The sequence below is a fragment of the Solenopsis invicta genome, chromosome 5, assembly GCF_016802725.1.
Source record: "Solenopsis invicta isolate M01_SB chromosome 5, UNIL_Sinv_3.0, whole genome shotgun sequence".
Classification (NCBI taxonomy): domain Eukaryota; kingdom Metazoa; phylum Arthropoda; class Insecta; order Hymenoptera; family Formicidae; genus Solenopsis; species Solenopsis invicta.
In genome coordinates, this window is record NC_052668.1 from 3915340 (window position 1) to 3942775 (window position 27436).

Below are 27436 nucleotides of genomic sequence, written 5' to 3' on the forward strand. Positions count from 1 at the left end.
CCAAAGATTGCGATACCGCCTGGCGATAGACATCGCCAGAAGACACGCGCCGAGCCATCGCACGCGCTGAGTCGGCGCGCACGCGCTCTCAGACAACACGCGGTTCTCCCTTCCCCGACGACTCCGCCGTCAAGCGCCGAGAAAGATAACGGAGGCGAGCGGAGTCGCTCGGTATAAATAGGGCCACCGCGACGAGAAACGACACTCTGTCACCGACCAGCCTCCCGATCACGGTCCGCTGCGTCGGCAATATCCTGCTCCCAAAGTCGGAAACCCGGTCGAAGCGTGCTTGGCCGCGGCGAGAGAGTACTCCGCCTCCGACGCAACTCCTTTGCATAGTTACCAGCCTCCACGAACCGAAGACCACGAGTCTCGGTCCGCGAGCCGGCCGCCGGTAAACCGGAGGCTATCCTCCTCTCCCCGCGACACCCACCAAAACCGCGACCGCCGTGTTCGGGGTCCCGGGTCAAGGTACTTGACAGGGTGTCGCGCGTCCAGCCTACCTGCGACGATCCCCGTCGCGAAAACCGCGATACCGTGCGGGAATCCACTCCGCCTAGGACAATCGCGTCTCACCGGCCCGAACCGCGAACGGCACCGTAAGCCACGCCTACTGCGTCGCCGGAACACGACGCACCGACCGCGGGGACCGCATCCCCGCCCCGGAACCGCGCCTACCTCGCCGTAGTAAATGTATATATCTGTAAATAGCGCAAACGTGTACCTAGTAGTTAAGAAATAAACTTGTATAATCCACGATTAAAACTCGAACTCGCGTCAACTGTTATTCGAAGCCGTTCTGCCAACCTTCCTTTCTCCCGCGTCGAACCCTTTCCGCGGCCTCGCGCCGGGAACCCGACGAGCTGATCCGCGCGCGGAAAGTCGGTAAATTACAACCGTCATATCAGTATCAATCGCGCAACAAAAATCCGACCCTCTTTATTAGTCTAGGTTTATTTAGCCATGTCCTATTCCAATGAAGAAGCATATGATATGCTGCTAATTTTAGGTGAGTGTCGAGGTACATTCATTGCAGCGGAAAGATTGTGGCGGGAACGTTATCCTGATCGGACTCCTCACTCGCGAAATGTTTTTTCACGTTTGGCTAAACGAATCAAAATTAAAGGTGTCGTTCAGCCTCAACATAACAAAGGTACACAAATTCGTCGTCCGATTATGGATGAAAGAACAGTGGAAATTCTTGCATCGACAGAATTGAACCCTTATGATTCTTTAAGACGACGAGAACAAGATTCTGGTGTTAGTAAAATCAGTGTTTGGCGCATTCTAAAAAATAACAAATTTCACCCTTACAGAATGTCTGTTCATCAAGCGTTGAATTATAACGATATTAGACAGAGACTTGTACTTTGCAACTTTATAAGACAGCAACCACTTGATTTCCACTTGAAAATTTTATTTTCTGACGAATGTACACTTAAAAGTGATGGATCTGTTAATACTTGGAACTCTCGTTATTGGGCACAAAATAATCCTCACTGGTTGAGAGAAGTAGATCATCAAACCATTTGGAAAGTCAATGTTTGGCGTGGAATTATTGGAAGTCAAATCATAGGTCCTGTTTTCTTTGACGAAAATCTAAACGGTGATAGATATTCCGCCTTGATAATGACAGATCTTCCTGTCTTACTAGAAAATATTCCTCTGCAATTGCGCCTGAACATGTGGTTCCAACAAGATGCATGTCCGTCTCATACATCGAGAGTTGCTCGTGCGGCATTAAATACTATGTTCCCCGACAAGTGGATAGGCAAATACGGTCCAATCAATTATCCACCCCGATCACCAGATCTCACCGTCCTTGATTATTATTTCTGGGGAAGGATAAAAAACTTGGTCTATCATGAACGTCCGACTACGAGGGATAATATGATTCGTAGAATAAGTGAAGCAATTCGATCCTTACGTGCCGAGGAAATTCTTCGAGCAACCAATGATTTTCAAAATAGAGTTGATGCTTGCATCGCAGAGAATGGTGCTCACTTTGAACATTTAGTCGCTTAACAAAACATACACTCATTCATTCCCGAACGTGAGAGGCAAGGGGACTCACGTGAATCAAGCACCCCAAACGTGAGAGGCAAGGGGACTCACGTGAATCAAGCACCCCAAACGTGAGAGGCAAGGGGACTCACGTGAATCAAGCACCCCAAACGTGAGAGGCAAGGGGACTCACGTGAATCAAGCACCCCAAACGTGAGAGGCAAGGGGACTCACGTGAATCAAGCACCCCAAACGTGAGAGGCAAGGGGACTCACGTGAATCAAGCACCCCAAACGTGAGAGGCAAGGGGACTCACGTGAATCAAGCACCCCAAACGTGAGAGGCAAGGGGACTCACGTGAATCAAGCACCCCAATGGGATGAAATTCTCGTCACGTCCACGTCGTTCATTCTGGATAATGCTAAGCACGGGAAAATGCATACAGTCAATCTGGACATGATTGATCATCAAACATAATCAATCCAGTTAATAAACAAAAGCAGAGTACATAAAACTTTGACTCCCCTTTTCCTCCCCCATACACATACGCATGCACGTATGCACACACCCACACACAAGATTAAATCCGACTAAGTAACCACCACATGGTACATCTTGAGTAATGCTGATGCTGTCGGTAGTGTAACTTTCAAGCCGCACAACTCGGAAAGTAGTCAACGAAAATAAACATTCTTATAGTGTTTTGGAAAGGTCTTGACACCAGCTATTAGATTCTGGAATCAAAAATAGGGTGTTCCATTTAAAAAACTTAATGTGATTTCGATCTGACCTTGGCGACGCCATCCAAGGTCAAACTGATAAGATCATTGAACAGATCTTTTGAAACCCTACAACTTTCGTCTGAACATATTTTTGATTGGTCCTAATCCTGCGAAGAGAAAAGGGGTGTACGGGTGGTCTGAAACACCCTGTATATATATATATATATATATATATATATATATATATATATATATATATGTATGTATATATTGTCACGTATTTTCTTTACGCCGGAGAGCGACGGCAAAATACGCGATCAAGCAAGGTAACTGAGATTATACGCAAAACACGCGCGAGAGCGACAAAAGTACCGATCGTTAACGTTCACGCTAAATCGCGAGATTGGGCACCAGACTCGATTATACCGGTCGCGTCGCCGGGTTCACTCTTCAACGCTAAACGCTAATTCATACCACACGATAGCTCGTCATACAAAAACGCGAAATCATCGCTCGCACGCGGCCAACTAGTTTCTCTGACCAGTAGAGGGGCGGGATAGCGGAGACAGAGACAAAGCGCCTCTCTTACGGGAGGAGACAGATAGGCGAGAAATTAAGCAAAGTGAGGTCGATGTAACGAGCAGAAATAACATGTATTATAGTGCATAATAAAAGCGGCGTATAGTAAAACAAAAAAATAGGAGCCAATATAAAAAAAAAAAAACGAAAAAGATAAGGAGTTGGCGGAAGACACAAGCAGAACGCGAAAATTACCTTAACTTTTACAACAATTACGCTAAAAGCGAAAACTACGGCGGCTGGTCCCGCGCGGAACACGACAGCCAATCACGCGCGTTCTGAACGGCGCGGCGAGAACGCGATAGCCGAGCCTTCGCTAAGACGAACCAAGTAACTCAAAGAAAAAGTACGCACAGTAAAAGATTCGCGCCGACGACAACGCAGTTGTCGCAACCGGACTACAAAATTATTCCAACATGTGCGGCACAACAACGTACCGATAGCTCAGACGGCCGTAACATAACTCGCGCACGTGCGCAAGGGCTTTGCGGCTTCCTGGGAAGCCGGTCGTCCGCGAGCTTCTACGGCGAGACAGCTAAAGCACACGCGGCAGCCGACTGCTGGGTGCTTCGACAAGGTCTCGTGTTTGAAGTGGAGAGCCAGCCAAACACGAAAAAAGGGGTGCGTTCAATCGCCACGCGGCGGACGCACTCGCACACTAACCTAATGGCTCCACCTCAGAGCGCGAGCCAGTCGACACCGGCAGCTCGTGGCTTTACACAGCTTTTAGAGGGTCATCTCGATTACGGTACCGCCCTTCCTCCGTTCTTAGAGCTGCGGGGACTCGTTCGGGCCTGGCACACCTCCCAATAGCCGACTCCGATAGCAGAGGCCGATATCCAGCACGCTCGTTCACGCCTGACATATACATGGGTCGCCGGATCGCACGCCAAAGCCGCGAGAATCGCGCTCGGTGCGCGATTGATGGGCGCTACCCCTCCCACAGGGTGCGCGATACCCTTGCGCCTAGCGGCGCGGCTTATCAGCGGCCGCCCTTATCTAGCCGTGACATCACGGTAGCAGTGTCGGGTCTCCGCAGGTGTCGTGCGGTTCCCGTCGGCATCCGATATCCTCGTCTCTCTTGCCGTCCTCGCGAACGACAGCTGCTTTTCCTCGAGGCGACGTTCCTCCGTCGCCATTATTTCGGACGGACAGTCGGCATCCGATGGCCCTTATCCTGACCGTTCGTCTGCTCTAACCTGTCCATCCTTAGTGCCTCGCGCGAGCTTCTTCCGCGCGGCGCTTATTTGTCGCCACCTCTCGTCTCGTCCTCCTCTCCGTCGGCGGTTCCCCGTGCGCCGACCCTTAACGATCGCCTTCTCCTTTTCTTGCCGCTATCCGTCTCTCTCATCGCTGTTGCTCCTTCGGTGACGTTTGTCGAGGCGCCCGAGATTACATGAAATTAAGCCCCGTATCAATACAACAAAATAATAGACGCTACGCAGTTCCGCCGGAGATTTTGCTCTTTCGCTTAGTGCCCGGCCCGGTCATATGCACTTTGCTTAAGCGGAGGACAAAGTAGCGAGGCAGGTAAAACTGCCACGTTACAATATATATAATTCACTTAAGATGCCTCCCCCTCTCGTGGCAATTCTCTTTCCGGAACAGTAATAGTTATTGAGATATCACAAATTGACACAGAATTATATGAGTATCCCGATTACTGACTTAAACAAGAGAACTTGTAAGTTAAGACCTGATATTTATACTATTTTTTAAATCGTACAGAGATCAATTATGATATTAAGGGGGGAAATAGGGTTAGAGGTTTCAAAATTTCGAATTTTTGGAACTAGCATGAATCGATAGTATTACTATTGAAGAATGTGTTCTGAAAATTTCAAAGCAAAATTCGAAGTCCTTCCCAAGTTATGAGAATTATACGGAGCGCGCTCGAGTTTACTACCTGACGCTGTAGCAGGCAGAAGGGACCAAAGAAGCGAGAATAGCGCGAAAAGAACAAATGTTGGCCGCAAATCTCGTTTATGAAGAAGAAGAAGGCTTGCTATATGGCGCAGGAATCGATGACTAAAAGGTAGGAACTTCGCATAATTCATTAAAAGCCATAAACGTTCAGTTTTCATTTTTTTTTCAAACGCGTTTTTCTCGAAACGACTTTTTTTCGGCTTGCGTGACGTCTAGCTCAAAAAATAATGAACCAATTTTTAAAAACCAAAGTGATTATTGTTCGTTATTAAATTGTCTTCGATATGAACCTTCAATTGGAATAAAAAATGGGTTTTAAGTGCATTTTTAAGGGCAAATAACTGAAAAAAAAACGGTGAAAATTGATGGTTTTTTTTCAAACTTGCGTAATTTTTCAAATTTTTTATTTTTTTAGCCGATTTGAGGTTCATATCGAAGAGAAACTTGTAATAAACGTAAAAATTTTTGGATTTTTGATTTTAGGCGAAAATTACGACCTCTACATGTCACGCAAGCGACATGTTCGTGCGGCGAACGTCCACGGGTTGCGGCCTACAACTGCTCTATTTTTAAATATGACTTAAAAAAATTTGGACATGTACTTCAAAATATGTATAAAATGATCCCAAAGTTGCAAAAAAAAAATTTTTTTTCTACCTAAAAAAAATTCTCAAAAAAACATGAAAAATCGGGCTCCTAACCCTATGTCCCCCCTTAATGCTATTTTTTAACTTCATAATAAATAAGATTTATAAAATATATATTCTCTTTAGAAATATATGCGTTTATATCATTTTATACGTATTTATTTCTGAGTTATCAGTAATAGAGATAAATAAATATTCTAATACCCATTAGTGACATACATGAATTAACTACAAAAATTTTAAACCCTGATATTTTTATGCTCAGAAATTTTATCTCGACTTGACAAAACAATTCACTTACATCAAATTATTTAAAGCACAACTGAATAGATCCAACAAACAGATATCTGGTATGAGCTGTCTCTTTCTAAGATTACGGAGAGCAATTGCGTTCAGACTGTCGTCATCAGACTACGCTTGTAATTATAACGTTTTAACATTCTTTACAGCTTTTAAATTTATTCGAAATGTATTGTAATCAAATATAAATAAAATTTGAATACATGTTTAGAATAAATATTGGACTTATATTAGCTGATTTATTAAGGAAAATGAGTGCGATTGACATAAATTGGGACACTGTCAATAACTGGGACATTTATCTTAGGTTTATCTCCTTCCAGATGAGAAACATTTCACCAGTAAAAAATTAATTTCAGCACTAGCACTAAGATCAAGCTATAAGCGAGGGGAAATTCACAGCCGGCATTGGTGTACAAAATTTCAGCAGTGGACTGCCGAAAAAAGTAAGCAGTGACCTATAATATTGACGGCATTGTCGTCAGTGGTTGGGAAGTGGTGAGCTCACTTCAGAGTCGATCATGGGGTTGAGCACAAAAATTTTTGAATACTTCGGGAAAGCTTTAGAATTCTTGTGCAGGCATTGGCGTATGATAATGGGCACGCGGTAGTGTTCATAATTGCATGGCATTGCCTTAATTTTAATATAGGATTGACGGCATTGTAGGCATTGACTAACAATAAGCATTGTCGGCAGTGTACAAAAATGTCGGCAGTGTTTTACAGCAATGCCAAAAATCGGCATTGGTGTACAAAATTTTGGGTTGTGAATTCCCCCTCGGCTATAAGCGTCAAAGGCATTTTGTTTATATATTAAAGTTTTTTCGTCGTTCATTTAATTGTTATTTTTAACATTATGTGCATCATCGAATCATAATGAATGGCGTTTTAGAAACTTCAATACCAATCTTACAAAAACACACAAAACGGCAGAAAAATATTTCAATTTAAAATAATTAGACAATTATATGAAAAAAAAGACTAACTTTTGCGTACACTTTCCTCAAATACAAATGATTCCGCACGCGAGAAACCAGTACAAAAATAATAATTTATATAATTATTAATTTATTTATCAAATCATTAACTAAACACATTAAAATACAATGATTACATTATTTGCTCCGTTTTACTGCAATCATATTTCTTTTAGAACTCTAACCCACGCAAACAACGAGACACAAGTGTTTTAAAATTACAAATCTTAAGTTTAGGCGAAAATACAAGACATTTATATCTGATGTACATCAAGTCAAAAAATTAATTCGACCTAACTACATTGCACAAATAAAATTTTATTTTATAATACATTGAAATATTTAGATTATTAAAACATAATTAATTAGTACATATGATTATTTCAAGCAATATTCTTTTGATTAGTTAAATCTGAGATATAGACATATAAAAAAATAATTAAAAATAATTAAACTACTTATCTTAATGAAATATTTTGCACTCTGTTAGGGAACCATGGTAACACATGACAAATATATATATATATATATATATATATATATATATATATAGATATATATATATAAGTGCAGATGTACGTGTGCGTGTGTGTGTGTGTGTGTGTGTGTGTGCGCGTGTGTGTACATACAGGTATATATTTCAGAATAACCTTATGTGCTTGAAAAGACATATTCCTGAAGTTATTCTAAAACAACTTTTCCTTTGGCAAAAACTTGTACAAAGCATACTTTTTAAATAATAAAAGGAAATAGTTATTCAATAACGGGGCGCGTATAGCGTTGAAGCAGGGCCGGTAACTCACCGTTTAATATGGGCAAATACGTAAAACGATTGCAATGATAAACTGACAGCTCGAACACTGCTTTCCCTGCCTTTCTGCTCTCTCTCGCTCTCTCTCTCCTGTTCTTTCAAAGCCTCTATCTCATTCTCATTCTTTTCTTATTTATCAATTCATACACTATCACTGAAATAATGCTAAAATTAAAAACGATATTTAATTATTTGACGTCTTGTTTTTAATAATTCTGTACGTGTAAAAAAAAATATTTCTTTTAGTCAAAAATATCATATTTAAAATGTCCGATTAAAAAATAAAAATGCAGAGTGAGAAAGAGAAAGAGAGAGACAAGTCTGAACGTGTATACTTACTTATCATCTTGCACAGCAATCAGCCTTTATCTTCACAAAGACAAAATATCCATATTAAACTCGAGACTTTTTTCTTTTCTTATTAAATCACATCACTTGTCACATTCACTGTAATAATACTCTTGATTCAAAGAATACTAATGCATCACTTTATACAAATCAATTACTATTGTCAATTACTATTAGTCACTAATCACGCGTGAAAATTACTCAAAAAATGAAACACGTGCATGTGACCGTGATCTCGAAGATTTCAAGGTCATCCTGATTTTTGACGGCCAAAAGACTGAGTTTGATATGAGACAAGAAACAGTCGCTCGAGAAACGTGAGCCGTGAACGCGCCGTGAGTGCAACATTTGGGGGCTTGTTCGGGATGACCGTGAAATCTTCGAGTTCATGGTCACAGGCGCAACACACGGGCGCAACAATATTTTTAATTTTTAATTATCGCGTTCTGACTTTTAGAACGTCAATCATGCAGTGATACCGCAAACAATAAAACTAGTCGACTACTCGCTCGTGAAACTAAGAGGATATAACCTAACCTCTTTGTTGTAAACACGTGTCGAGTGTTCGTCGGGTAAACACGTGATTCTTTTTTTGAGTAATTCTCACGCGTGATTAGTAGTGATTAATAGTAATTGACGATAGTGATATGTATAAAGTGATGCGTTAGTAATTTTCGATCAGAATAATTGCAGTGAATGTGATAAATGATGTGATTTAAAAAAAAAGAGGAAAATCTTGAGTATAATATGGATATTCTGTCTTCGTGAAAATAAAGCTAATTGCTGTGGGATGATAAGTGAGTTTACACGTTCAAATTTGATCAAACTCATCTCTTTCTCTTTCACTCTGCTTTTTTATTTTTTAATCACGCATTTTAAATATGCTATTTTTGACTTAAAAGGAATATTTTTTTACTCGTACAAAATTATTAAAAGAAAGACGTCAAATAATTAAATTTTAGCATTATTTTAGTGTCAGTGTGTGAATTGATAAATAAATAAGAAAAAAATAAGAATAATGGGATAAAAATTTTGAGAAAGCGGAAAAAAGAGAGGAGAGGCGGGAAAACAGTGTTCGAGCTGTCAGCTGATCATTGCAATCACCTCACGTAATCGCCCATATCGAACAGTAAATTGTACCGGCCCTATCTCATCGCTATACATGCCCGGTTATTAGATAACTATTTCTTTTTATAATTTAATAACTAACAAGGGGAGGACCAGGTGAGAGACTCTGAGATTTTGATCCCAATTTTTTTAGTTATTCTGGAAACGAAAAAAAAGTTTACGTCTCCCGGCGTTTCATCGAATAGGCCTTAGTTTCAAAATAATAAATTTGTGAAAATTGGCCATACCGCGGCGCGCTATATGAGCCTTCCCGGTAACTGTTCTCGCAACCAATGCAGTCGGCTCCGTGCGTTAGGTGCTTGCTTCGCAATCGTAAGATCCGGGTTCGCTCCCGGGAGTGCAATATTTTTTTTCTTTTTTTTTTAAATAAATATATTTATTTATCTTGATGATATTAATATAGAATGCAAATTTCTAAAATAGAAAATTTAATTCAATATCATTTTCTAAACTTCAATTTAAATTTAATTTAAAGGGAATTTGAATTCAAGTAATAATATTTGAAATAATGAATAGGAAATAATAATAACAATATATAAGTAAAATCTGCAAAACTTAAATAATTAACTTCTGTAATAAAAGTATTTACATTCACATTCACAATCAGATGTTTGTTTATTATTCTTCTTTTACGATTAATTATTTTAAAAACTAGAATTTTAAAATACTGTTAATATTATTTGCAATTAAATTTTAAATTAAACAATTTGAAAACTTAGATACGTTGCCTTTATATGTTATCCATTTCAAATAACTTATATATTATTATTATTATTATTACCTATTTATTATTTCAAATATTATTACTTGAATTCAAATTCCCTTCAAATTAAATTGAAGTTTAGAAAATGATATTGAATTAAATTTTCTATTTTAGAAATTTGCATACTATATTAATATCATCAAGATAAATAAATATATTTATTTAAAAAAAAAAGAAAAAAAATATTGCACACCCGGGAGCGAACCCGGATCTTACGATTGCGAAGCAAGCACCTAACGCACGGAGCCGACTGCACTTGTTGCGAGAACAGTTACCGGGAAAGCTCATATGACGCGCCGCGGTATGCCAATTTTCACAAATTTATTATTTTGAAATTAAGGCCTATTCGATGAAACGCCGGGAGACGTAAACTTTTTTTTCGTCTCCAGAATAATTAAAAAAATTGGGATCAAAATCCCAGGGTCTCTCACCTAGTCATCTCCTTGTAAGCTTCGGACAAGTTTTTGCCAAAGGAAAAGTTGTTTCAGAATAACCTCAGAAATATGTTTCTTCAAGGACATAAGGTTATTCTGAATCACCCTGTATAAATATATATGTATATACACGGTGTCCAAAAAGTGTGGAAACCCCTAAATATTTCCGTTCCCTTGCATTTTACAGAAAAATGTTTTAGACAAAAGTTGTAGGGTTTCAAAAGGTCTATTGACTGTCTATTTACTGATTTTATCAGTTTGACCTTGGATGGCGTCACCAAGGTCAGATCGAAATTACATTAATTTTTTTAAATACGAGGTGTGTTCAAAAAGTAACGGGAATTTTTAAATTTCGCGGGTTTGGAGAGTCCGACAGTCAAATTTTTTTTTGTTTATGTTGGTATACATGCCCCTGAAGTATGCTGAAATGTTGAGCTGTATTCATTGTTTACTTTGTCTGTGGCAGCCGCTAAGATTACACGTGTTTTTATGAGCTCGGCAATTTTCGTTTCTGAAAAAAAATGGATCAAAGAATTTGTATCAAATTTTGCGTAAAAAATAACATAAAGTGTAACAAAGTGTGTGAAATGTTAACAAAGGCCTATGGTGAGTCTGCTATGAGTAAAACAAGAGTTTACGAGTGGTATAATCGTTTCCAAGATGGCCGTAAAGACGTTGAAGATGACGAACGCCAAGGACGCCCCAGCACATCAAGAACCGATGAAAACGTCGAAAAAGTGAAAGAAATGGTTATGAACAATCGCCGAATCACAATCAGAGAAGTCGGTGAAAAAAATGCCCGAATTTATGGAAAAACAATTCATGGCTTTTGCACCACGATAATGCACCTGCTCACACTTCATTGCTTGTTCGTGAATTTTTGGCCAAAAACAATACTGTAATGATGCCCCAGCCTCCATATTCGCCAGACATGGCTCCGTGTGACTTTTTCCTATTTCCAAAAATAAAAAGAATCTTAAAGGGCCGTCGTTTTACAAGCATAGATGACATTAAAAGCGCATCGCTGAAAAAGCTAAAGGCTATCCCAAAGATCGAGTTTGAGAAGTGTTTCGGGGATTGGAAGAAGCGTTGGCATAAGTGCATAATATCTAATGGTGACTATTTTGAAGGCGATAACATTAATGTAGACGAATAAATAAATATTTTTTTCAAAAAACGAAAATTCCCGGTATTTTTTGAACACACCTCGTAGAATACCCTATTTTTGATTCTAGAATCTAATAGCTGTTATCAAGACTTTTCCAAAACACTAAAGGAAAGTTTCTTTTCGTTGAGTACTGTCCAGGTTGTGAGGCTTGAAAACTATAGTGTACTGTAACTTTCATGCGTCACAACTTTTGTCTGAAACATTTTTCTGTAAAATGCAAAGAAACGGAAATATTTAGGGGTTTCCACACTTTTTGGATACGCTGTATACATATATACAGGGTGTCTCAGGGTTAATTTCTTAATATAAATGTCACTGCGTATTTATATAACAACCTCAATGTCAAGAGGTATCCTTGTAGTAGCATGTTATATCACCATACTTGAGCGCGCAAAATGTCAACTCTGTGATTCATAAACTTTAATCGCGAATAATTTGGAAACCATTATACTCTCGACATTTTTGTATTAAGATTTTTTTTTCTTAGAATGTTCCAAGGAATCCACTCTTAAAAGGGGATCCAAGCTTTCTGAGACACCTTGTATATACAGGGTGAGGGAAAAGTACAGGAACAGCAAAATATCTCAAAAACTAAAAATTTCAGAAGTGTTTCAGATAAAAGTTGTAGAGTTTCAAAAGATCTATTTACTAATAGTAATTATCAGTTTGATCTTGGATGGCGTCGCCAAGGTCAGATTAAAATCACATTAACTTTTTTAAATAGAACACCCTGTTTTTGATTCCAGAATCTAATAGCTGGCGTCAAGACGTTTTCAAAAGCCTACAAGAAAGTTTATTTTCGTTGAGTACTTTCCGAATTGCGAGGCTTGAAAGCTATAGTGTACTGTAACTTTCAAGCGTCATAACTCGAAAAATATTAAACAAAAATAAGCTTTCTTGTAGTGTTTTGAAAAGGTCTCGAGATGTGCTACAAGAATATGCAATATCAAGTAGACAGTCCTGTTTAAAAAATTGAAAGTATCCTTTACATGACCTTTAAGCAACTATTCAAGGTGAAATTAATGACACCATCTTATGACCCCCTCGAAACCATACAACTTTTGCCTAAAACATTTTTGCTGAAAATGCTTCATTAAAGAATTATCGAGATAGATTTTTTAAAATAAGACACCCTGTATATACATATACACGCACGCACGAACACACGCACGCACGAACACACGCACGCACACACATATGCATACATACATACATACATATATACACACACATATAACATATACATACATACAAGTTGTCTCAGGAATGGGAAATGAGTTATATTATAAGAACGTAGAAACGGTCAGGAGGAGCAGAAAAGTCTTAGATTAATTTCACTATAACTATCGATTTAAAAAGTAAAACGTGACTCAATGTGCGGTGACGTCGCGCCTTGTGAATTCGTAGCCCATCGCACCTCATTCAATGGTGATGGCGCACTGCAAAAGAAAAGTAATGTGGTGTGACGGGCCGAATTTGCAAAGTGCGGCGTTACTACGCATTGGTTCAGACGTTTTCATTTTTAAGTCAATTATTCTAGCAAATATCCCAAAATAGTATAAAACTTTTTTATTCCTCTCGACTGTTCCACATCCTCAATGCGGTTCATACCCCATTGCAGGAACACCATGTATATGTACAATGAATCTTAATGATTAAACTAAGTTTTTACACCATCAGAGAAATCACTAATTGTACTAATGTTAGTTCAGCGTTAAGCAAGAATTAAATATGTATCGTTTTTTATTTTTCTTTCCAAATAAATAAAGGCAGACACATATTTAATTCTTGCTTAATGCCAAAATAATGTTGGTACAATCAGGCCAAATTAATTAAACATACAATTTCTCTCAGAGGCTAAAAACCTGGTCTAACTAATAAATTTCATCCTATATAGATATAGATAAATGCAATTAACTATAAATAAATATCACATTCGGTTCACTGTCATAAACGTTCTGTTATATACTTTGCACGATGATATGTGAACATTATTTACAATATGGGCACTTTAAACTACTTTTGCTTGTACTTTTAACATGATTTTGTAATCCTAAATTTCTCCACTATGAGATAAAAGTTAAATCTATCAACAGATGTTAAAGTTAAACTTGGGTGAGACCACTAGATTTGCCTCGTGTTCTACGACGTGCCAATTCGGACATAACAACTGGACCAATGTGTGGCGATCTCGGACTACTTGCTATTACTTTGTATGTTTCTGCAACTGCCATCTGAAATTAGAGATGCAATATAAGATCTATTATATGTTTGTAGAAAATGTTATATATAGTGTAAAGTTTAATGGTTATTAAACAAAGATTTTATCCTATTAAAAAAATTATCAACTAAATATATCTGTTTTTATTTATTTAAAAAAAATGACAAATACACGTTTAAGTCTCGCGTAAAATAACGTTAGTGCAATCAGGCCTATATCAAGTGCCGACGTGCAGTCAGTAATTTCTTTCCTAAAGTAAGAACCTGGTTCAACCTTTAAGATTAGTAGTGTGCGTATACGGGCGTGCATGCACGTGTACGCGCGTGCGTGTGTGTGGGCGCGTGTAAATATATGCGTGTGCATGCACGTGCGTACGTATGTGCACATGCGTATATATACCATGTTCATATAACAAGAACTTTTTTATTAAGCGTGGGGTTATTCTGATTATAATTTTCGGTTTCTACGAAGAAAAATACACAAGAAAATGTAGAAATGGAACAATCACTGAATGGTGACAAAATCGTTGAAAATTTGTATACTCCTTTATTTGATTTTTGACGAATGTTACAATATTTAAAAATTTTATTTCGACAAAACTGCTGCGTTATAACGCATTATCTTAGCGTACTTATTCAAAATTTTTGTCAATTTGTGATACCATAAAATAATATTCGCACAATGTGCCTGTTGGGGAATACAAATACCGTAGTATTATGATGTAATAATATGAAACATTATTTCATATAAATAAAAATGTAATTATGTGTCAAAAAATTTCACGTTCCTATCAACACATTTTTCATTGCCAATTTGTATGACATACATGTATCTCTTCTCTAAAGTTGGCTGTTTTGTGCATCATTGACATCTCGTAAATTTTGACATGAATGTTAAGAAAGTACCGATACTCTTTAATTAGGAAACTACCGATACTCTAATATTGTATCTTTTATTGCATATTTTTGTAGCTTATCTTGAAACTTTTCCTAAACAATATAAGAAAGTTTGTTTTCGTTGAATACTTTCCAAGTTGTGAGGCTTGAAAGCTATAGTGTACTGTAAATTTCATGCGTCATAACTCGGATAATACTTAACAAAAATAAACTTTCTTGTATTGTTTTGGAAAGGTCTCGAAATAAGCTACAAAAATATGCAATAAAAGATACAATATTAGAGTATCGGTAGTTCCTTAATTAAAGAGTATTAGTACTTTCTTAACATTCTATATTTTTTATTGCATTTGTTTATAGTCGATTTCGAGATCTTTCCAAAACACTATAAAAAAGTTTATTTTCGTCAAGTACTTTCCGAGTTATGATGCATGAAATTTACAGTACATTGTAGCTTTCAAACCTTACAACTCGGAAAGTATTCAACGAAAATAAACTTTTCTGTAGTGCTTTGGAAAAATCTCAAGATAAGCTACAAGAATATGCAATGAAAAAAAGGCAGTCCCATTTAAAAAATTGAAGGTCCTTCACGGGACCTTCAAGTCAACATAAACTTTTGACCCCTTGAAACCATACAACTTTTGTCTGAAACATTTTCTTGTAAAATGCAAGAGAACGGAAATATTTGGGATAATAGATTAAAATAGGACACCCTGTGTGTGTGTGTGTGTGTGTGTGTGTGTGTGTGTGTGTGTGTGTGTGTGTGTGCGCGCGTGTGTGCGTGCGCGCGCATGTGTGTACAGGGTGTTCGGAAAATCGCCCGAAATATTTTGGGACGTGATTCGGGACCTCAAAAGAAAAAGTTATATAAACATAGGTCCGGAAGAAAGTCGTTTTCAAGTTGTAGCCACTTTTATATTTAAAAAAAAAAATCATAATTTATAGTCCGCGTGGCATCCCTTTTTAAATTCTTATTTTTTTATTTTTTTTAATTTTCAAATTGTACTATTTTTTTTATTTAATACGTTATATGATGCTTTTTTTTCTACAAAAAAGGAAAAAACGCAGCACAAACATGCAGAAAAATTTGTGAAGTTTACGGCGCTGATGCTGTAAGTGAACGCAAGACGCAGGAGTGGTTTGTACGATTTCGTTCTGAAAATTTTGATGTCAAAGATCGACCTCGCTCTGGTCAGCCAGTCACTGAAAAAGTCGATGAAATTTTGCAACTGGTCGAGCAAGACCGGCATGCAAGCTATCAGGACGTAGCCAATGCACTAAGAATCAACCATGTGACAGTTTAGAATCATTTGAAAAAAGCTGGCTACGCAAAGAAACTCGATGTTTGGGTGCCACAGAAATTAATGCAAAAAAATTTGATTGAGCAAATTTCCATCAGCAAAATATTAGTAAAACGCAACAAAATCGACCCATTTCTGAAGCAAATCATCATGGGCAATGAAAAATAGGTAAAATACAAAAATATCGTTCGTAAAAAATCATGGGGTAAACGCGGCGAACCACAACAAACGACTTCAAAGCCTGATTTGACGACAAATAAGGTGATGCTGTGTGTATGATGGGATTGGAAGGGAGTCGTCCATTATGAGGTGTTACCACATGGCCTAACGATTAATTCAGAGCTCTACTGTTCACAACTGGATAGTTTACAGAAAGCGATTAAGGAAAAACAACCAGAATTCATCAACAGAAAAGGTGTTGTCTTCCGGCATGACAACACCAGACCACACACATCTTTGATGCGCCAAAAATTGAGGGAGCTTGGTTGAGAAGTTATGATGCATCTACTGTATAGCCCGGACCTTGCTGACCACCGTCTGACTACAATTTCGATCTTTGCAGAACTCTCTTGATGGAAAAACATTGGCCGACAAAAGAGCTGCCGAAAATCACTTGAAAAAGTTTTTCGCCGATAAATCACAGAAGTTCTACGCGAATAAAATTATGAAATTATCCAAAAAATGGCAAAAGATTACAGATAAGAATGGCCAATATATACTTGATTAAAACTGATTTTCAATAAAGAAAAATTTCATTCAACAATTGAATAAAAAACCGCGAATACTTTTTAAATGACTCAATATTTATCTCTGAGCACATACAAAGAGATCAGAAATTAAATAAAGTTGCACTTGGACATATCTCAATAGCGCAATAAAAATGGCCACAACTCGCGACAGCACCAGCCGATACTCTGACGAACAGTACTCTTCTACAATTCTTCGTCTGTTTGATAAATGTTTCATTTTTGCGTTTTTGTTTCCGGCAGCGATTTATATCAGTCGCGCCGCAACGCCGCTTATAGCGGCTCTGGATAATAAATAATTAGATGATAGTGAATTTGGTTAGAGACCCTAGAAGACTAGGGATCTTAAAATAAAAATCCATAAGATAGTTTTTATTGATTCATCAATGAACCACTCCCGCTCATATTTTGCAAATTTCATGTCAACTTAGACAAAAAAAGTGATAATAGTGATCCTTTCTAGACAATAGTGACATTTTAGTGACTTAGAAAAAAAAGTAACAAAAAGTGACTTTAATGACTAAATAGCAGCACTGCATATATTCTATTTTACTAATTACGATTACGCATTATTTTACAATTTTTGAAAACGCATTGGCGCTCGCGGGATTCAAACCTAAGATTTCAAGACAATAATTTATATACACTAACACTGAGCTATACACTTGTGAAATTGTTAATAATAAGTTATATTTGAAGTAAAGCTGATTTGAAGGAAGAAACTTACATGCTGAGTATCACGCGAACATTCTCACTAGCTCTTTGATTATTTAGCCTTAAATATTTTTAAAATAAACTATATAAATAATTAAAAACTGTTCCTGTCCATGACCAGACTAATATAATGAAAAAAAAAACAATTGGGTATAATGCCGGAGCATGAAAAACTATTGATGTAAAAAGCAAGCTTGCAAAAATCAATTTTGCAACTAATTGTTATACACAAATGACTAAAAATTGACTGTAAAAGAAAACTGATTACTCCAATTTATTCTACGGAAAAAAATAACTCAAGAAACATACATAACCATTTCCTAATTGTTATAAACAAATTAGTTGCAAAATTGATTTTTGCAATGTTTTTTTAGTAATTTTTCCCGTAGAATCGATTGGCGCAATCAATTCTCTTTTAGAGTAAATTTTTAACAATTTGTTTATACCAATTGGTTACAAAATTAAGTTTTGAAAAGTTCTTTTTATATCAATAATGTTTTTTCTTGCTTTGGTCCTACTTCCAATTCCAATTTTTTTGGCTATTTTTGCTAGCCAAACCTTTCTGTAGTAGGGGAAGGTGGGGCAAGAATGGGAGATAAGACGGGGTATCGCCTGCAGCGTGCGATACAAATGCAGAAATCACAATTGAGCATACGTGTTAAATACGACTCCTTAGACATTAACAGTTATCTACGAGTCAGCGAACTAAACAGGTGCGTTATTGAGATAGACCATAATTTATATTTGTCCGCGATTTTCATATGATTACAAAAAGATGTAACAGCGAGGAAACAGGCAGAGGCAAAAAAAACGAAGAGAGCAATTATAAAATAAAATTACATAAGAGTCATATTCAAAGAAACATATGAGAAAAAAATTAAGCTTAAAACGCACAGGTACGCACAGGTCCAACCGTGCCCACGGAAATACCCAACTTACCCCACCCGTTAAGCAAGATGGAGAGAAATGTCTCCTTTTGATTTTTATTAAATAAAGTTTATAATATTTTAAAATTTTATTTTAATAATAAATAAATTGAAAGAAAAATGTATTTTAGAATATTATAAAATAAAAATGACTCGTTAATTATAAAAACCTAGTTTTTATTCATTCTCAAAACTTAACTACTCTGTTTTACCCTACCTTCCTCTAACTGTTAAAGTTAATATTACAGGAAAGTGCTACAATTTATAAATTTTTTTGTAATAGCAATGTCTTTTTGAAATAAAAGATAAAAACACTGCAATACGTGATTTTATTTTGCGAAGACATTACCTTCTGTTTCTCTTGCAAGATTTAAATTTATTAATGTTATGTTATTTCATTTTTTGTATAATATATATTTTTATGTATAAATGTTTATTTTTATATTTATGCTACTAATGCTAAATAAATTAAATGTTATTAAAAATATAAATTATTTCCCTAAAATATAGGGACCATGTGTGGGCCATAAGTCAATTGTCACTAGCACATTGCACCAAACGCATTTTTGACAATTAAGGGCCTATCTAGACAACCTTGCATAATCGCATAAACATATGCATAAAGAAATTAACTGGTCCAATAATTAAGTAACGCATAAAAAAATGGTTCAATCACTTTCTTTATGCATATGTTATTTATGCAGGCAATTATGCAAGTTTGTCTGAATAAGCCCTTAATAAATTCATAAAGAGTGACGTCACAATTTAAAAATATGCAAAACAGCACGATTTGCTTGATTTCTGCTGCCAGCATGACGTCAGATTCTGTTAGCACAGGATACTCGATTTGTGATGTCAGTTTGCCGTCAAATTATTGGGTGTACAACTTAATCCGGTCCGCTTTTTTGCTTGAAAAACGCATTTATTTGAACAATAAAATAAATTAATAGCTTATTCAAAGTATTGTCCATCGCTAGCCATTACTTTTTCCCCATCTTTCTGGCAATTTATGGATTCCGTCGCGGAAGAAGCGTTCATCTTTTGAAGCCAAGAATGAATCGAGTCAATTTTTGATACCTTGTTCTGAAGTGAAGCGTATTCCAGTCAAAGCGTTCTGCACCGATCAAAACAAATGGTAGTCGGAAGGGGCAAGGTCTCGGTTATAAGGTGGGTAAGCCAGAACTTCCCATCCGCTATTTTCTAAATAGTTTTTAACCGGAACAGCAACATGAGGCCAAGCGTCATGGTGAAAGATTATGGACTCGTGTCGCATATTCTAGACGTTTTTCGACTATAACTCGCTTTAAACAGATCAATTGTTGCCTGTAGAAGTCTCCCGTGATGGGAGACCAGGTTTTAGCAGCTCATAGTGGATTACATCCTTCTGATCTCATCAAGTACAGAGCATTACTTTGGCACCATGGATATTCTGTTTCGGCGTTGATGTTCCCGGTTGGACGGGCTTTACATACGATTTTTTACGTTTCGGATTGTCGCAGTGAATCCATCCCCGATAATAATTCAATGCAAAAAAAAACTTCTTTTTGTACCGTTCAAGCAACACTTCGGATATGAAAAGTCGTCATCTCGGTTTCAATTCGTATGGGATCCAATTTCCTTGCTTTTGGATGTATCCCGCGGCTTTGAGTCGTTTCGAAATAGCTTGTTGAGTAACTTCCAATGTTTTTGCAAGCTCTTCTTGCGTTTGACACGAATCTTGAGCGAGTACTGTTTCTAATTCATCTTCAAATTCTTTCGGTTGACCCAAACGCTTTTTGTCTTCAACACTAAAATCATCACTTTTTAATCGTCAAAACCTTTGCAAAATTTATCCGATGGTGCAGATTCACCATATACTTCCACAAGCATTCGATGAGCTTCAGTTGCACTTTTCTTCCAATTGAAACAGAAAATCAAAACTTCCCGCAAATGGTGCTTATTTAGAACAAAACTCGACATTTTCAACGCAGTAAATATTAAATTTGTGCAAAACTTAAAGGCTTGTAAACAATATTTGGTTGAGAGATGTTGACACTTTACGATACAGCAAAAATCAACTGTCACCGTCAACCATTTATAGCACCTAGAACCATCTTTTGAAAACAGACCGAACTAAGTTGTACACCCAATATGTTACGCAGGTTATACTCGAATTGTGCCGCCAATCTGACACCACGTCCTCTCAGCACGGGATGCTCGATTTGTGCTAACAATCTGCCGTCAAATTGTGTTGTGCAGATCTTGCTCTGATTCTGTTGCCCATCTGACATTAGGTGCTGGCAGCACGACGTTTGCGTGGTGCTGCTAGTCTGCTATCAAATTGTCGCGTAGATCCTGCTCGTTTTTTTGCCGCCAATCTAACGTCAAATCGTGTCAACACGCGGTGCTCGATTTCTGCTGCCAGATTGTGTTGAGCAGGTTATGCTTGATTTCTGCCGCCAATATGACAACAATCCTGTCATCACTATTTGCTCAATTTTTGCTGGAATTAAATGCCAACAGTTTCTGTCCTATTTCTGACAGCAGTTTGCTGATACCGCAGATATTGCAGAGTCTGTGTGAAATCTGTTGCCTTTCTAGCAACAGAAATTGATAGCAAAATCTCCGAATAATCTATTTGTTCACGTTTGGCTGACGGGGTTAGTCATTATAATAGAAAAACTGTTTTAAAATAAGTTCTTTTTCATCAATAATTTATTTTCAGTAATAACCACACATATATTCACACACTTAATAAGGAATTTGTTTTGTATGAAAAATCGAAAACCCATATGGTATAAAGAACGCATTAGCTGAGGAGTTCCGCCCTTCCCCCTGCACCCACCTCCCCGTATTTTTTCTAATCCAACCTAAACATATTTTAGTTGTAATTTGGCCAAGGATATCCAATTGACCACGTTGCGATATTAGATTTGAAATTATGATCAAATTTTATCTAAAATAAAGTTAGATTGAGTTAGGAAAAATATGGGGTGGGAGTGTAGGGGGACAGAGGCGGAGCCCCTTCCCCGCCCAAGCGTTCTCTGTACATGTGTAAATTTAAATTTTTCAGAGTTTTTTTAAAATGATTTTTTGATTATAACGACTGACGTATTGGAGATAGGTAAAATATGTATAGAACCTTATTTGTAGAGTTTTTTATAAGCTTCATTTTTTGACACATTTTTTTCTAAAATGAATATTTTCTGAAATAATTAAGAAAAACTATTTTTTCTTTCTCTAACAAGGGGAGGACCAAGTGAGAGACCCCTGGATTTTGATCCCAATTTTTTTAGTTATTCTGGAGACGAAAGAAAAGTTTACGTCTTCCGGCGTTTCATTGAATAGGCCTTAGTTTCGAAATAATAAATTTGCGAAAATTGGCCAAACCGCCGCGCGCCATATAAGCTTTCCCGGTAACTATTCTCGCAACCAGTGCAGTCGGCTCCGTGCGTTAGGTGCTTGCTTCACAAACATAAGATCCGGTTTCGCTCCCGGATGAGTGCAATATTTTTTTTTCTTATTTTTTAATAAATGTATTTATTTATCTTGATGATATTAATATAGTATGCAAATTTCTAAAATAGAAAATTTAATTTAATATCATTTTCTAAACTTCAATTTAAATTTAATTTGAAGGGAATTTGAATTCAAGTAATAATATTTGAAATATTAAATAGGTAATAATAATAATAATATATAAGTTATTTGAAACGGATAACATATAAAAGCAACGTATCTAAATTTTCAAATTGTTTAATTTAAAATTTAATTGGAAATAATATTAACAGTATTTTAAAATTCTAGTTTTTAAAATAATTAATCGTAGAAGAAGAATACCAGTGTTAAATTTAAACAATTTGAAAATTTAGATACGTTGCCTTTATATGTTATCCGTTTCAAATAACTTATATATTATTATTATTATTACCTATTTATTATTTCAAATATTATTACTTGAATTCAAATTCCCTTCAAATTAAATTTAAATTGAAGTTTAGAAAATGATATTAAATTAAATTTTTTATTTTAGAAATTTGCATACTATATTAATATCATCAAGATAAATAAATACATTTATTAAAAAAAGAAAAAAAAAAAAGAAAAAAAAAATATTGCACACATCCGGGAGCGAACCTGGATCTTACGATTGTGAAGCAAGTACCTAACGCACGGAACCAACTGCACTGATTGCGAGAACAGTTACCGGGAAGGCTCATATGTCGCGCGGCGGTTAGGCCAATTTTCGCAAATTTATTATTTCGAAACTAAGGCCTATTCAATGAAACGCCGGGAGACGAAAACTTTTTTTACGTCTCCAGAATAACTAAAAAAATTGGGATCAAAATCCAGGGGTCTCTCACTTGGTCCTCCCCTTGTAAGTATATCTCAAAATCTGTAGAACGCTAATTAATCTACAAGGAAAAATTGTTCAGTATCCTTGCCTCTGTAACATATATCAAGGTCAACATGATTAGAGCTCCCCTATAGTAAATAATTACCTTCATACTACTTTCCATTAATAAAACAGTATATAAAAATCCTTTAGCAAAATTTTTCCAAATTCTAAATCCGTAAACATCTAATTTTCCCTGCGATGCCTTTAGGTATCATAGTAGTAATGTTTTCCCGGAAGTGTTAAATCAGAAATAATATTGGGACAATATCCAATCCATAAATCGATGAAAAAAACGCTATTAAAATCAATATTTGAGAAATAAGCTCCTTCTAACCACATTTTAAAATAATCTGTAAAAAATATTAATTTTATTTTAATAACTTTTACAACTATTGTTAGATTGTTTAATGAAATATAAAATATTATAAGGATAACAATTGATAATTAAGGATTGCTATTTTATTATCTTGTTTAATTTATAAAATTATTTTTCAATAGTACAAGAGTATTTGAAAATCTGTTATACATGAAAATTTTAATTATCTAATGTCATTTTGCCAGATTTCGAGGTTTTTACAATAACATTTGTCGGTTTGAACAAGATTTCTTGTACTCTTGGTCCAAATCTACTATCAACTCCTTTTATTACAATAAATAAAAGTGGCAGTAATTTGCCATTACACGATATTATCGGTTGTATTGTGTAAGAATAAGTTGTCAATGGTATAGATTGCACAACACGCTCTACTTTTTTTACTCCTTGATAAAATAATGATCTTCCAGAATGAATTTCTAATTGGAAACAACTTTAATTTAAATTATAAATATTTTCAGATCTAAACTGTCCAATAAGTGGTTTTACTGTTTTCCAAAAATTATCAGCTGTTTTTTGTAAATCACGGAATGCGTAATAATTTTTCTATAACGCTTGAAACGAATGCGTTCGGAAAGACCACTATTTGTGTTTTCTATCTTTCTATTGAACACACTTGTAGTTCACATTCCGGGCAAAAATGAATGAGGTCGTTAGTGCATCGGAAGTTTCAAGCGTTATAGAAAAAAAAGCCGGTCTCAGGCTCCTCTGTGCTATAACGATTATATTCGAGGTTGTTCAAAAAGTAATTTCGTTGTTTTTTTTTATGAAAATAAAAGACGATTTTCTAATAAATATTTTATTAAATTATATATCGTCCATTCTGGTCCAATACCTTTTGCCATCTTTCTGGTAGTAGCATAATTCCACGCTCATAAAATTTTTCTTCTTTGCTGGCAAAAAACTGATCCAGATAATTTTTGACTTCTTCGTTTGAAGTAAAGGTTTTACCGTCTAAAAAATTTTGTAGAGACTGGAACAAATAGTAACCAAAAGGTGCCAGATCTGGAGACTATAGTGGGTATGGCAGTATATCCCATCCAAGCTGCAAAAGCTATTGACAAGTTACCAAACTTGTATGAGATCTCGCATTATCTTGGTGGAACACTACTTGGTGGAACCTTTTTTTATTGATCAATTCTGGTCTTTTCTGTTTAAGTAAATCATTCAATTTGTCCAGCTGATGACAGTACACTTCAGAATTAATCGTTGTGTTGTCCGGTAGAAGCTTGGGAAAAAAAAGCGATTCCTTTGAAATCCCACTAAACAGACAGCATCACCTTTTTTTGATGAATATTGGCTTTCAAAGTGCTTTGAGCCGGTTCATCTTTTTACTCCATGATCTCTTGCGTTTAATATTGTTGTAGACACTTTTTTCATCCCGAGTGATAATGCGCTTCAAAAATGGATCATTTTTTTAACGTTTGAGAAGCAAATCACAGGCGTCAACGCGACGGCACAGATTTCTTTCCGTAAGAACATAAGAAACCCATAGTCGAGCTTTGAGATTAAACCTAGGCGTTTTAAATGATCATGAACGGTCGAATTCAAAAAACCTAACCTCTCAGCAATCTCACGAGTTGTTATTCGCCGGTTAGTATCAATTAATGCCTTTATTCTGTCTTCAGCTTTAACTGGCCTTCCAGAACATGGTGCATCTTCAACAATAAAATTGCCGGATCGAAATTTTGCAAACCAGTTTTGGCACTGGCGTTCTGTCAATACATCTTCTCCATACACATCGGATAATTTTTTTCTTGCTTGAACAGCATTTTTACCTTTTCGATAGTAAAATATGCCAAAAATGCTTTTTACTTTTCATATTTGATAGGGCATCAAACAAAAACTACTGCGTAAAATTAATCAAACTTTTTTACAAGCAAGCCTTGCTAAATCAGCTGTCAAAATATATAATGATTATGGGGCTTCAGTGTAAAGTTGCCCTCTGTTAGAAAAAAACAAAATTACTTTCCGAACAACCTAATACTATTATACTACTATTATTATTATTATTATTAAATCTCTTCTTTCAATATTTATTGTACTGTAGTGATTTATCTTCAATGCTCTCTCGCATAATCAACCGTCTGTGATAAATCTATTTTAGCATGAAGAAGCAGGCGCATAGATGAGAACGGATAGCATATATAAAAATTCGTAATTATTTCTCAAAAATGTCTGAAAGAATCTTCATCATATACTGTTGAATTCATTTCAAAATAACCTTTGCCATTAAAAAACTTTATAATTATAAAAAGTAGCTAAAAAAATTTTTTTTTAAATTATTATCACTATTATAAAGTACTCTTGCCATTCATTTAGAAACTTTTTTTATCTTTTACAGTTTCAACATTCACTTCAAAAGAAAAAACTTAATTTTATTAAAAAGATGTTTCACCTTTTTAATGAGCGACTTTTGTTAGTACGTATAAAAAAAAATACGTCTCTTATTTTCGTCCATATTTTAACACATTCAAAGCTTATTAAAGTCGGAAGGAAACACTCGGTTATGTTCCTTTATTAACTTTGTAAATAAATAAATTTTGTGTAATAATATCAAAATTGTCAACCTGAGCCAGTGTTTTTCTTGCATGAATCATGAAATGCGTTTGTACTTCATACAACGCTAAAAAATTTTTACTAAATGACCGTACAACTGACGCCAAAAGTTAGAGGACTGCACATAAATTGAATTATTAACAATGGCACTGAAGAGGTCCTAAAGTAGGAGAACAAAATGTATTCGCTTTTGATTTTAAAATTGTGTAAAATATAATTGTAAAAATGTAAACGCACTAAACAATTCACGCGAGAAAAACAGCGTCAATTCAGATTGGCAATTTTGATACTATTGAATTTCATGAAATTTGATTTGTATTCATTAATTAACTTTTGTTTATTCACAGATCAATTTACAGAATTATTCTCTGCGCCGCAATAAACTTTTACATAAATCTTGTGAATATTTAAGAAGATAAAAATATTCAAATTTTTGTCATTATTTCTATTAAAGCATATATCTTTTTACTAAAATAATTAAATCAGGAAAAAATCGACATTTTCAAATGCAATAATAAATATAATTAAAAAATTGAATTTTCTTCACTGTTTTAAAAATAGATGTAATACATCCTTAAAAAAATATTGGCTACTAGCTTAAATATATTTTTATATTTCCATTGTAATATATACCTTCAGGCTATGTGGATCTTTGATAACATCCGGCCCATCCGGCAATACTTTTGGAGGAATGCGATGTCGATTTACAATCCATGAATATTTTAAAATCATAGCCGCTGTAGGTCTTCGAGTAGGATCCAAGTGCAACATTCTTTTAACCAGTTCTTTAACTTCACTGGAAATATGACACCATATCCCACTTTCCACATCTATGTATCCTGAACCAATACGATCTAATATATCGTTTGCACTATCTCCTGGATTATTACGGAAAGGTGTATACCTGTATCGTACAATAAGAAAACGATAAAATCAATTCCAACCGTATAATCGCATATAATAAGTAACAGGTGTTTACTCAAATTTAGCAAAAAAATACCCCAAGAATTCCAGGATTTTCCAAGTATTTTATTCAGAATCTCAAATAAGATTAAAGAATTTTTTTATACTATTTTGAATAAATTTATTTTATTTTATTTATTTTGTAATGTTCCTTAATCATACAATTACACACAAAAGCTATTTGAATTTTGAATATTTTGAAAATTAAAAATCAAGTCCTTACAGCTCAATATGTGCAATCGCAATTAGTCGTATAAGAAAGATTAACAATGAGCATTTAATTTTTAATTAGATGTAAATAATGTAACTATAATTCAAATTTAAAGCATCACGCTAGATTTATATGAAAAAAACGTTTTCGGTCATTTTGCTTAAATTTTTTATATGTTGTAGTATTTATATTTCTAATAAAAAATTTTTTAAACATTTCTATGCCTAGTTTCAAAATTAAAAATTATTGAAGGTCTTTTTCATGACATCGACTCATATGTATATCTACACACTCATTTGAACGTGTATGCTTGCTCATATATGTATATCGGTACGTATGAATGT

At 35.7% G+C, this 27436-nt stretch overlaps 1 protein-coding gene across 2 annotated transcripts in view; it reads right to left on the minus strand.

Moving 5' to 3' along the window:
* The window catches only part of LOC105194734 (ribosomal protein S6 kinase 2 beta), a 117250-nt gene that overhangs the window by 20547 nt on the left and 69267 nt on the right, over positions 1–27436 (minus strand). Inside the window, exons 12-13 of one of the 2 annotated variants that reach the window (XM_026139852.2) lie at positions 26552–26822; positions 13748–14041 (exon numbers count right to left, since the gene is read on the minus strand). In XM_026139852.2, the coding sequence (XP_025995637.1) occupies positions 13913–14041; positions 26552–26822 (400 nt within the window). In that variant the 3' untranslated portion in view covers positions 13748–13912. Of the gene's footprint in view, positions 1–13747; positions 14042–26551; positions 26823–27436 lie in introns of those variants that run through there. The other variant, XM_039450116.1, reaches the window with a different exon arrangement.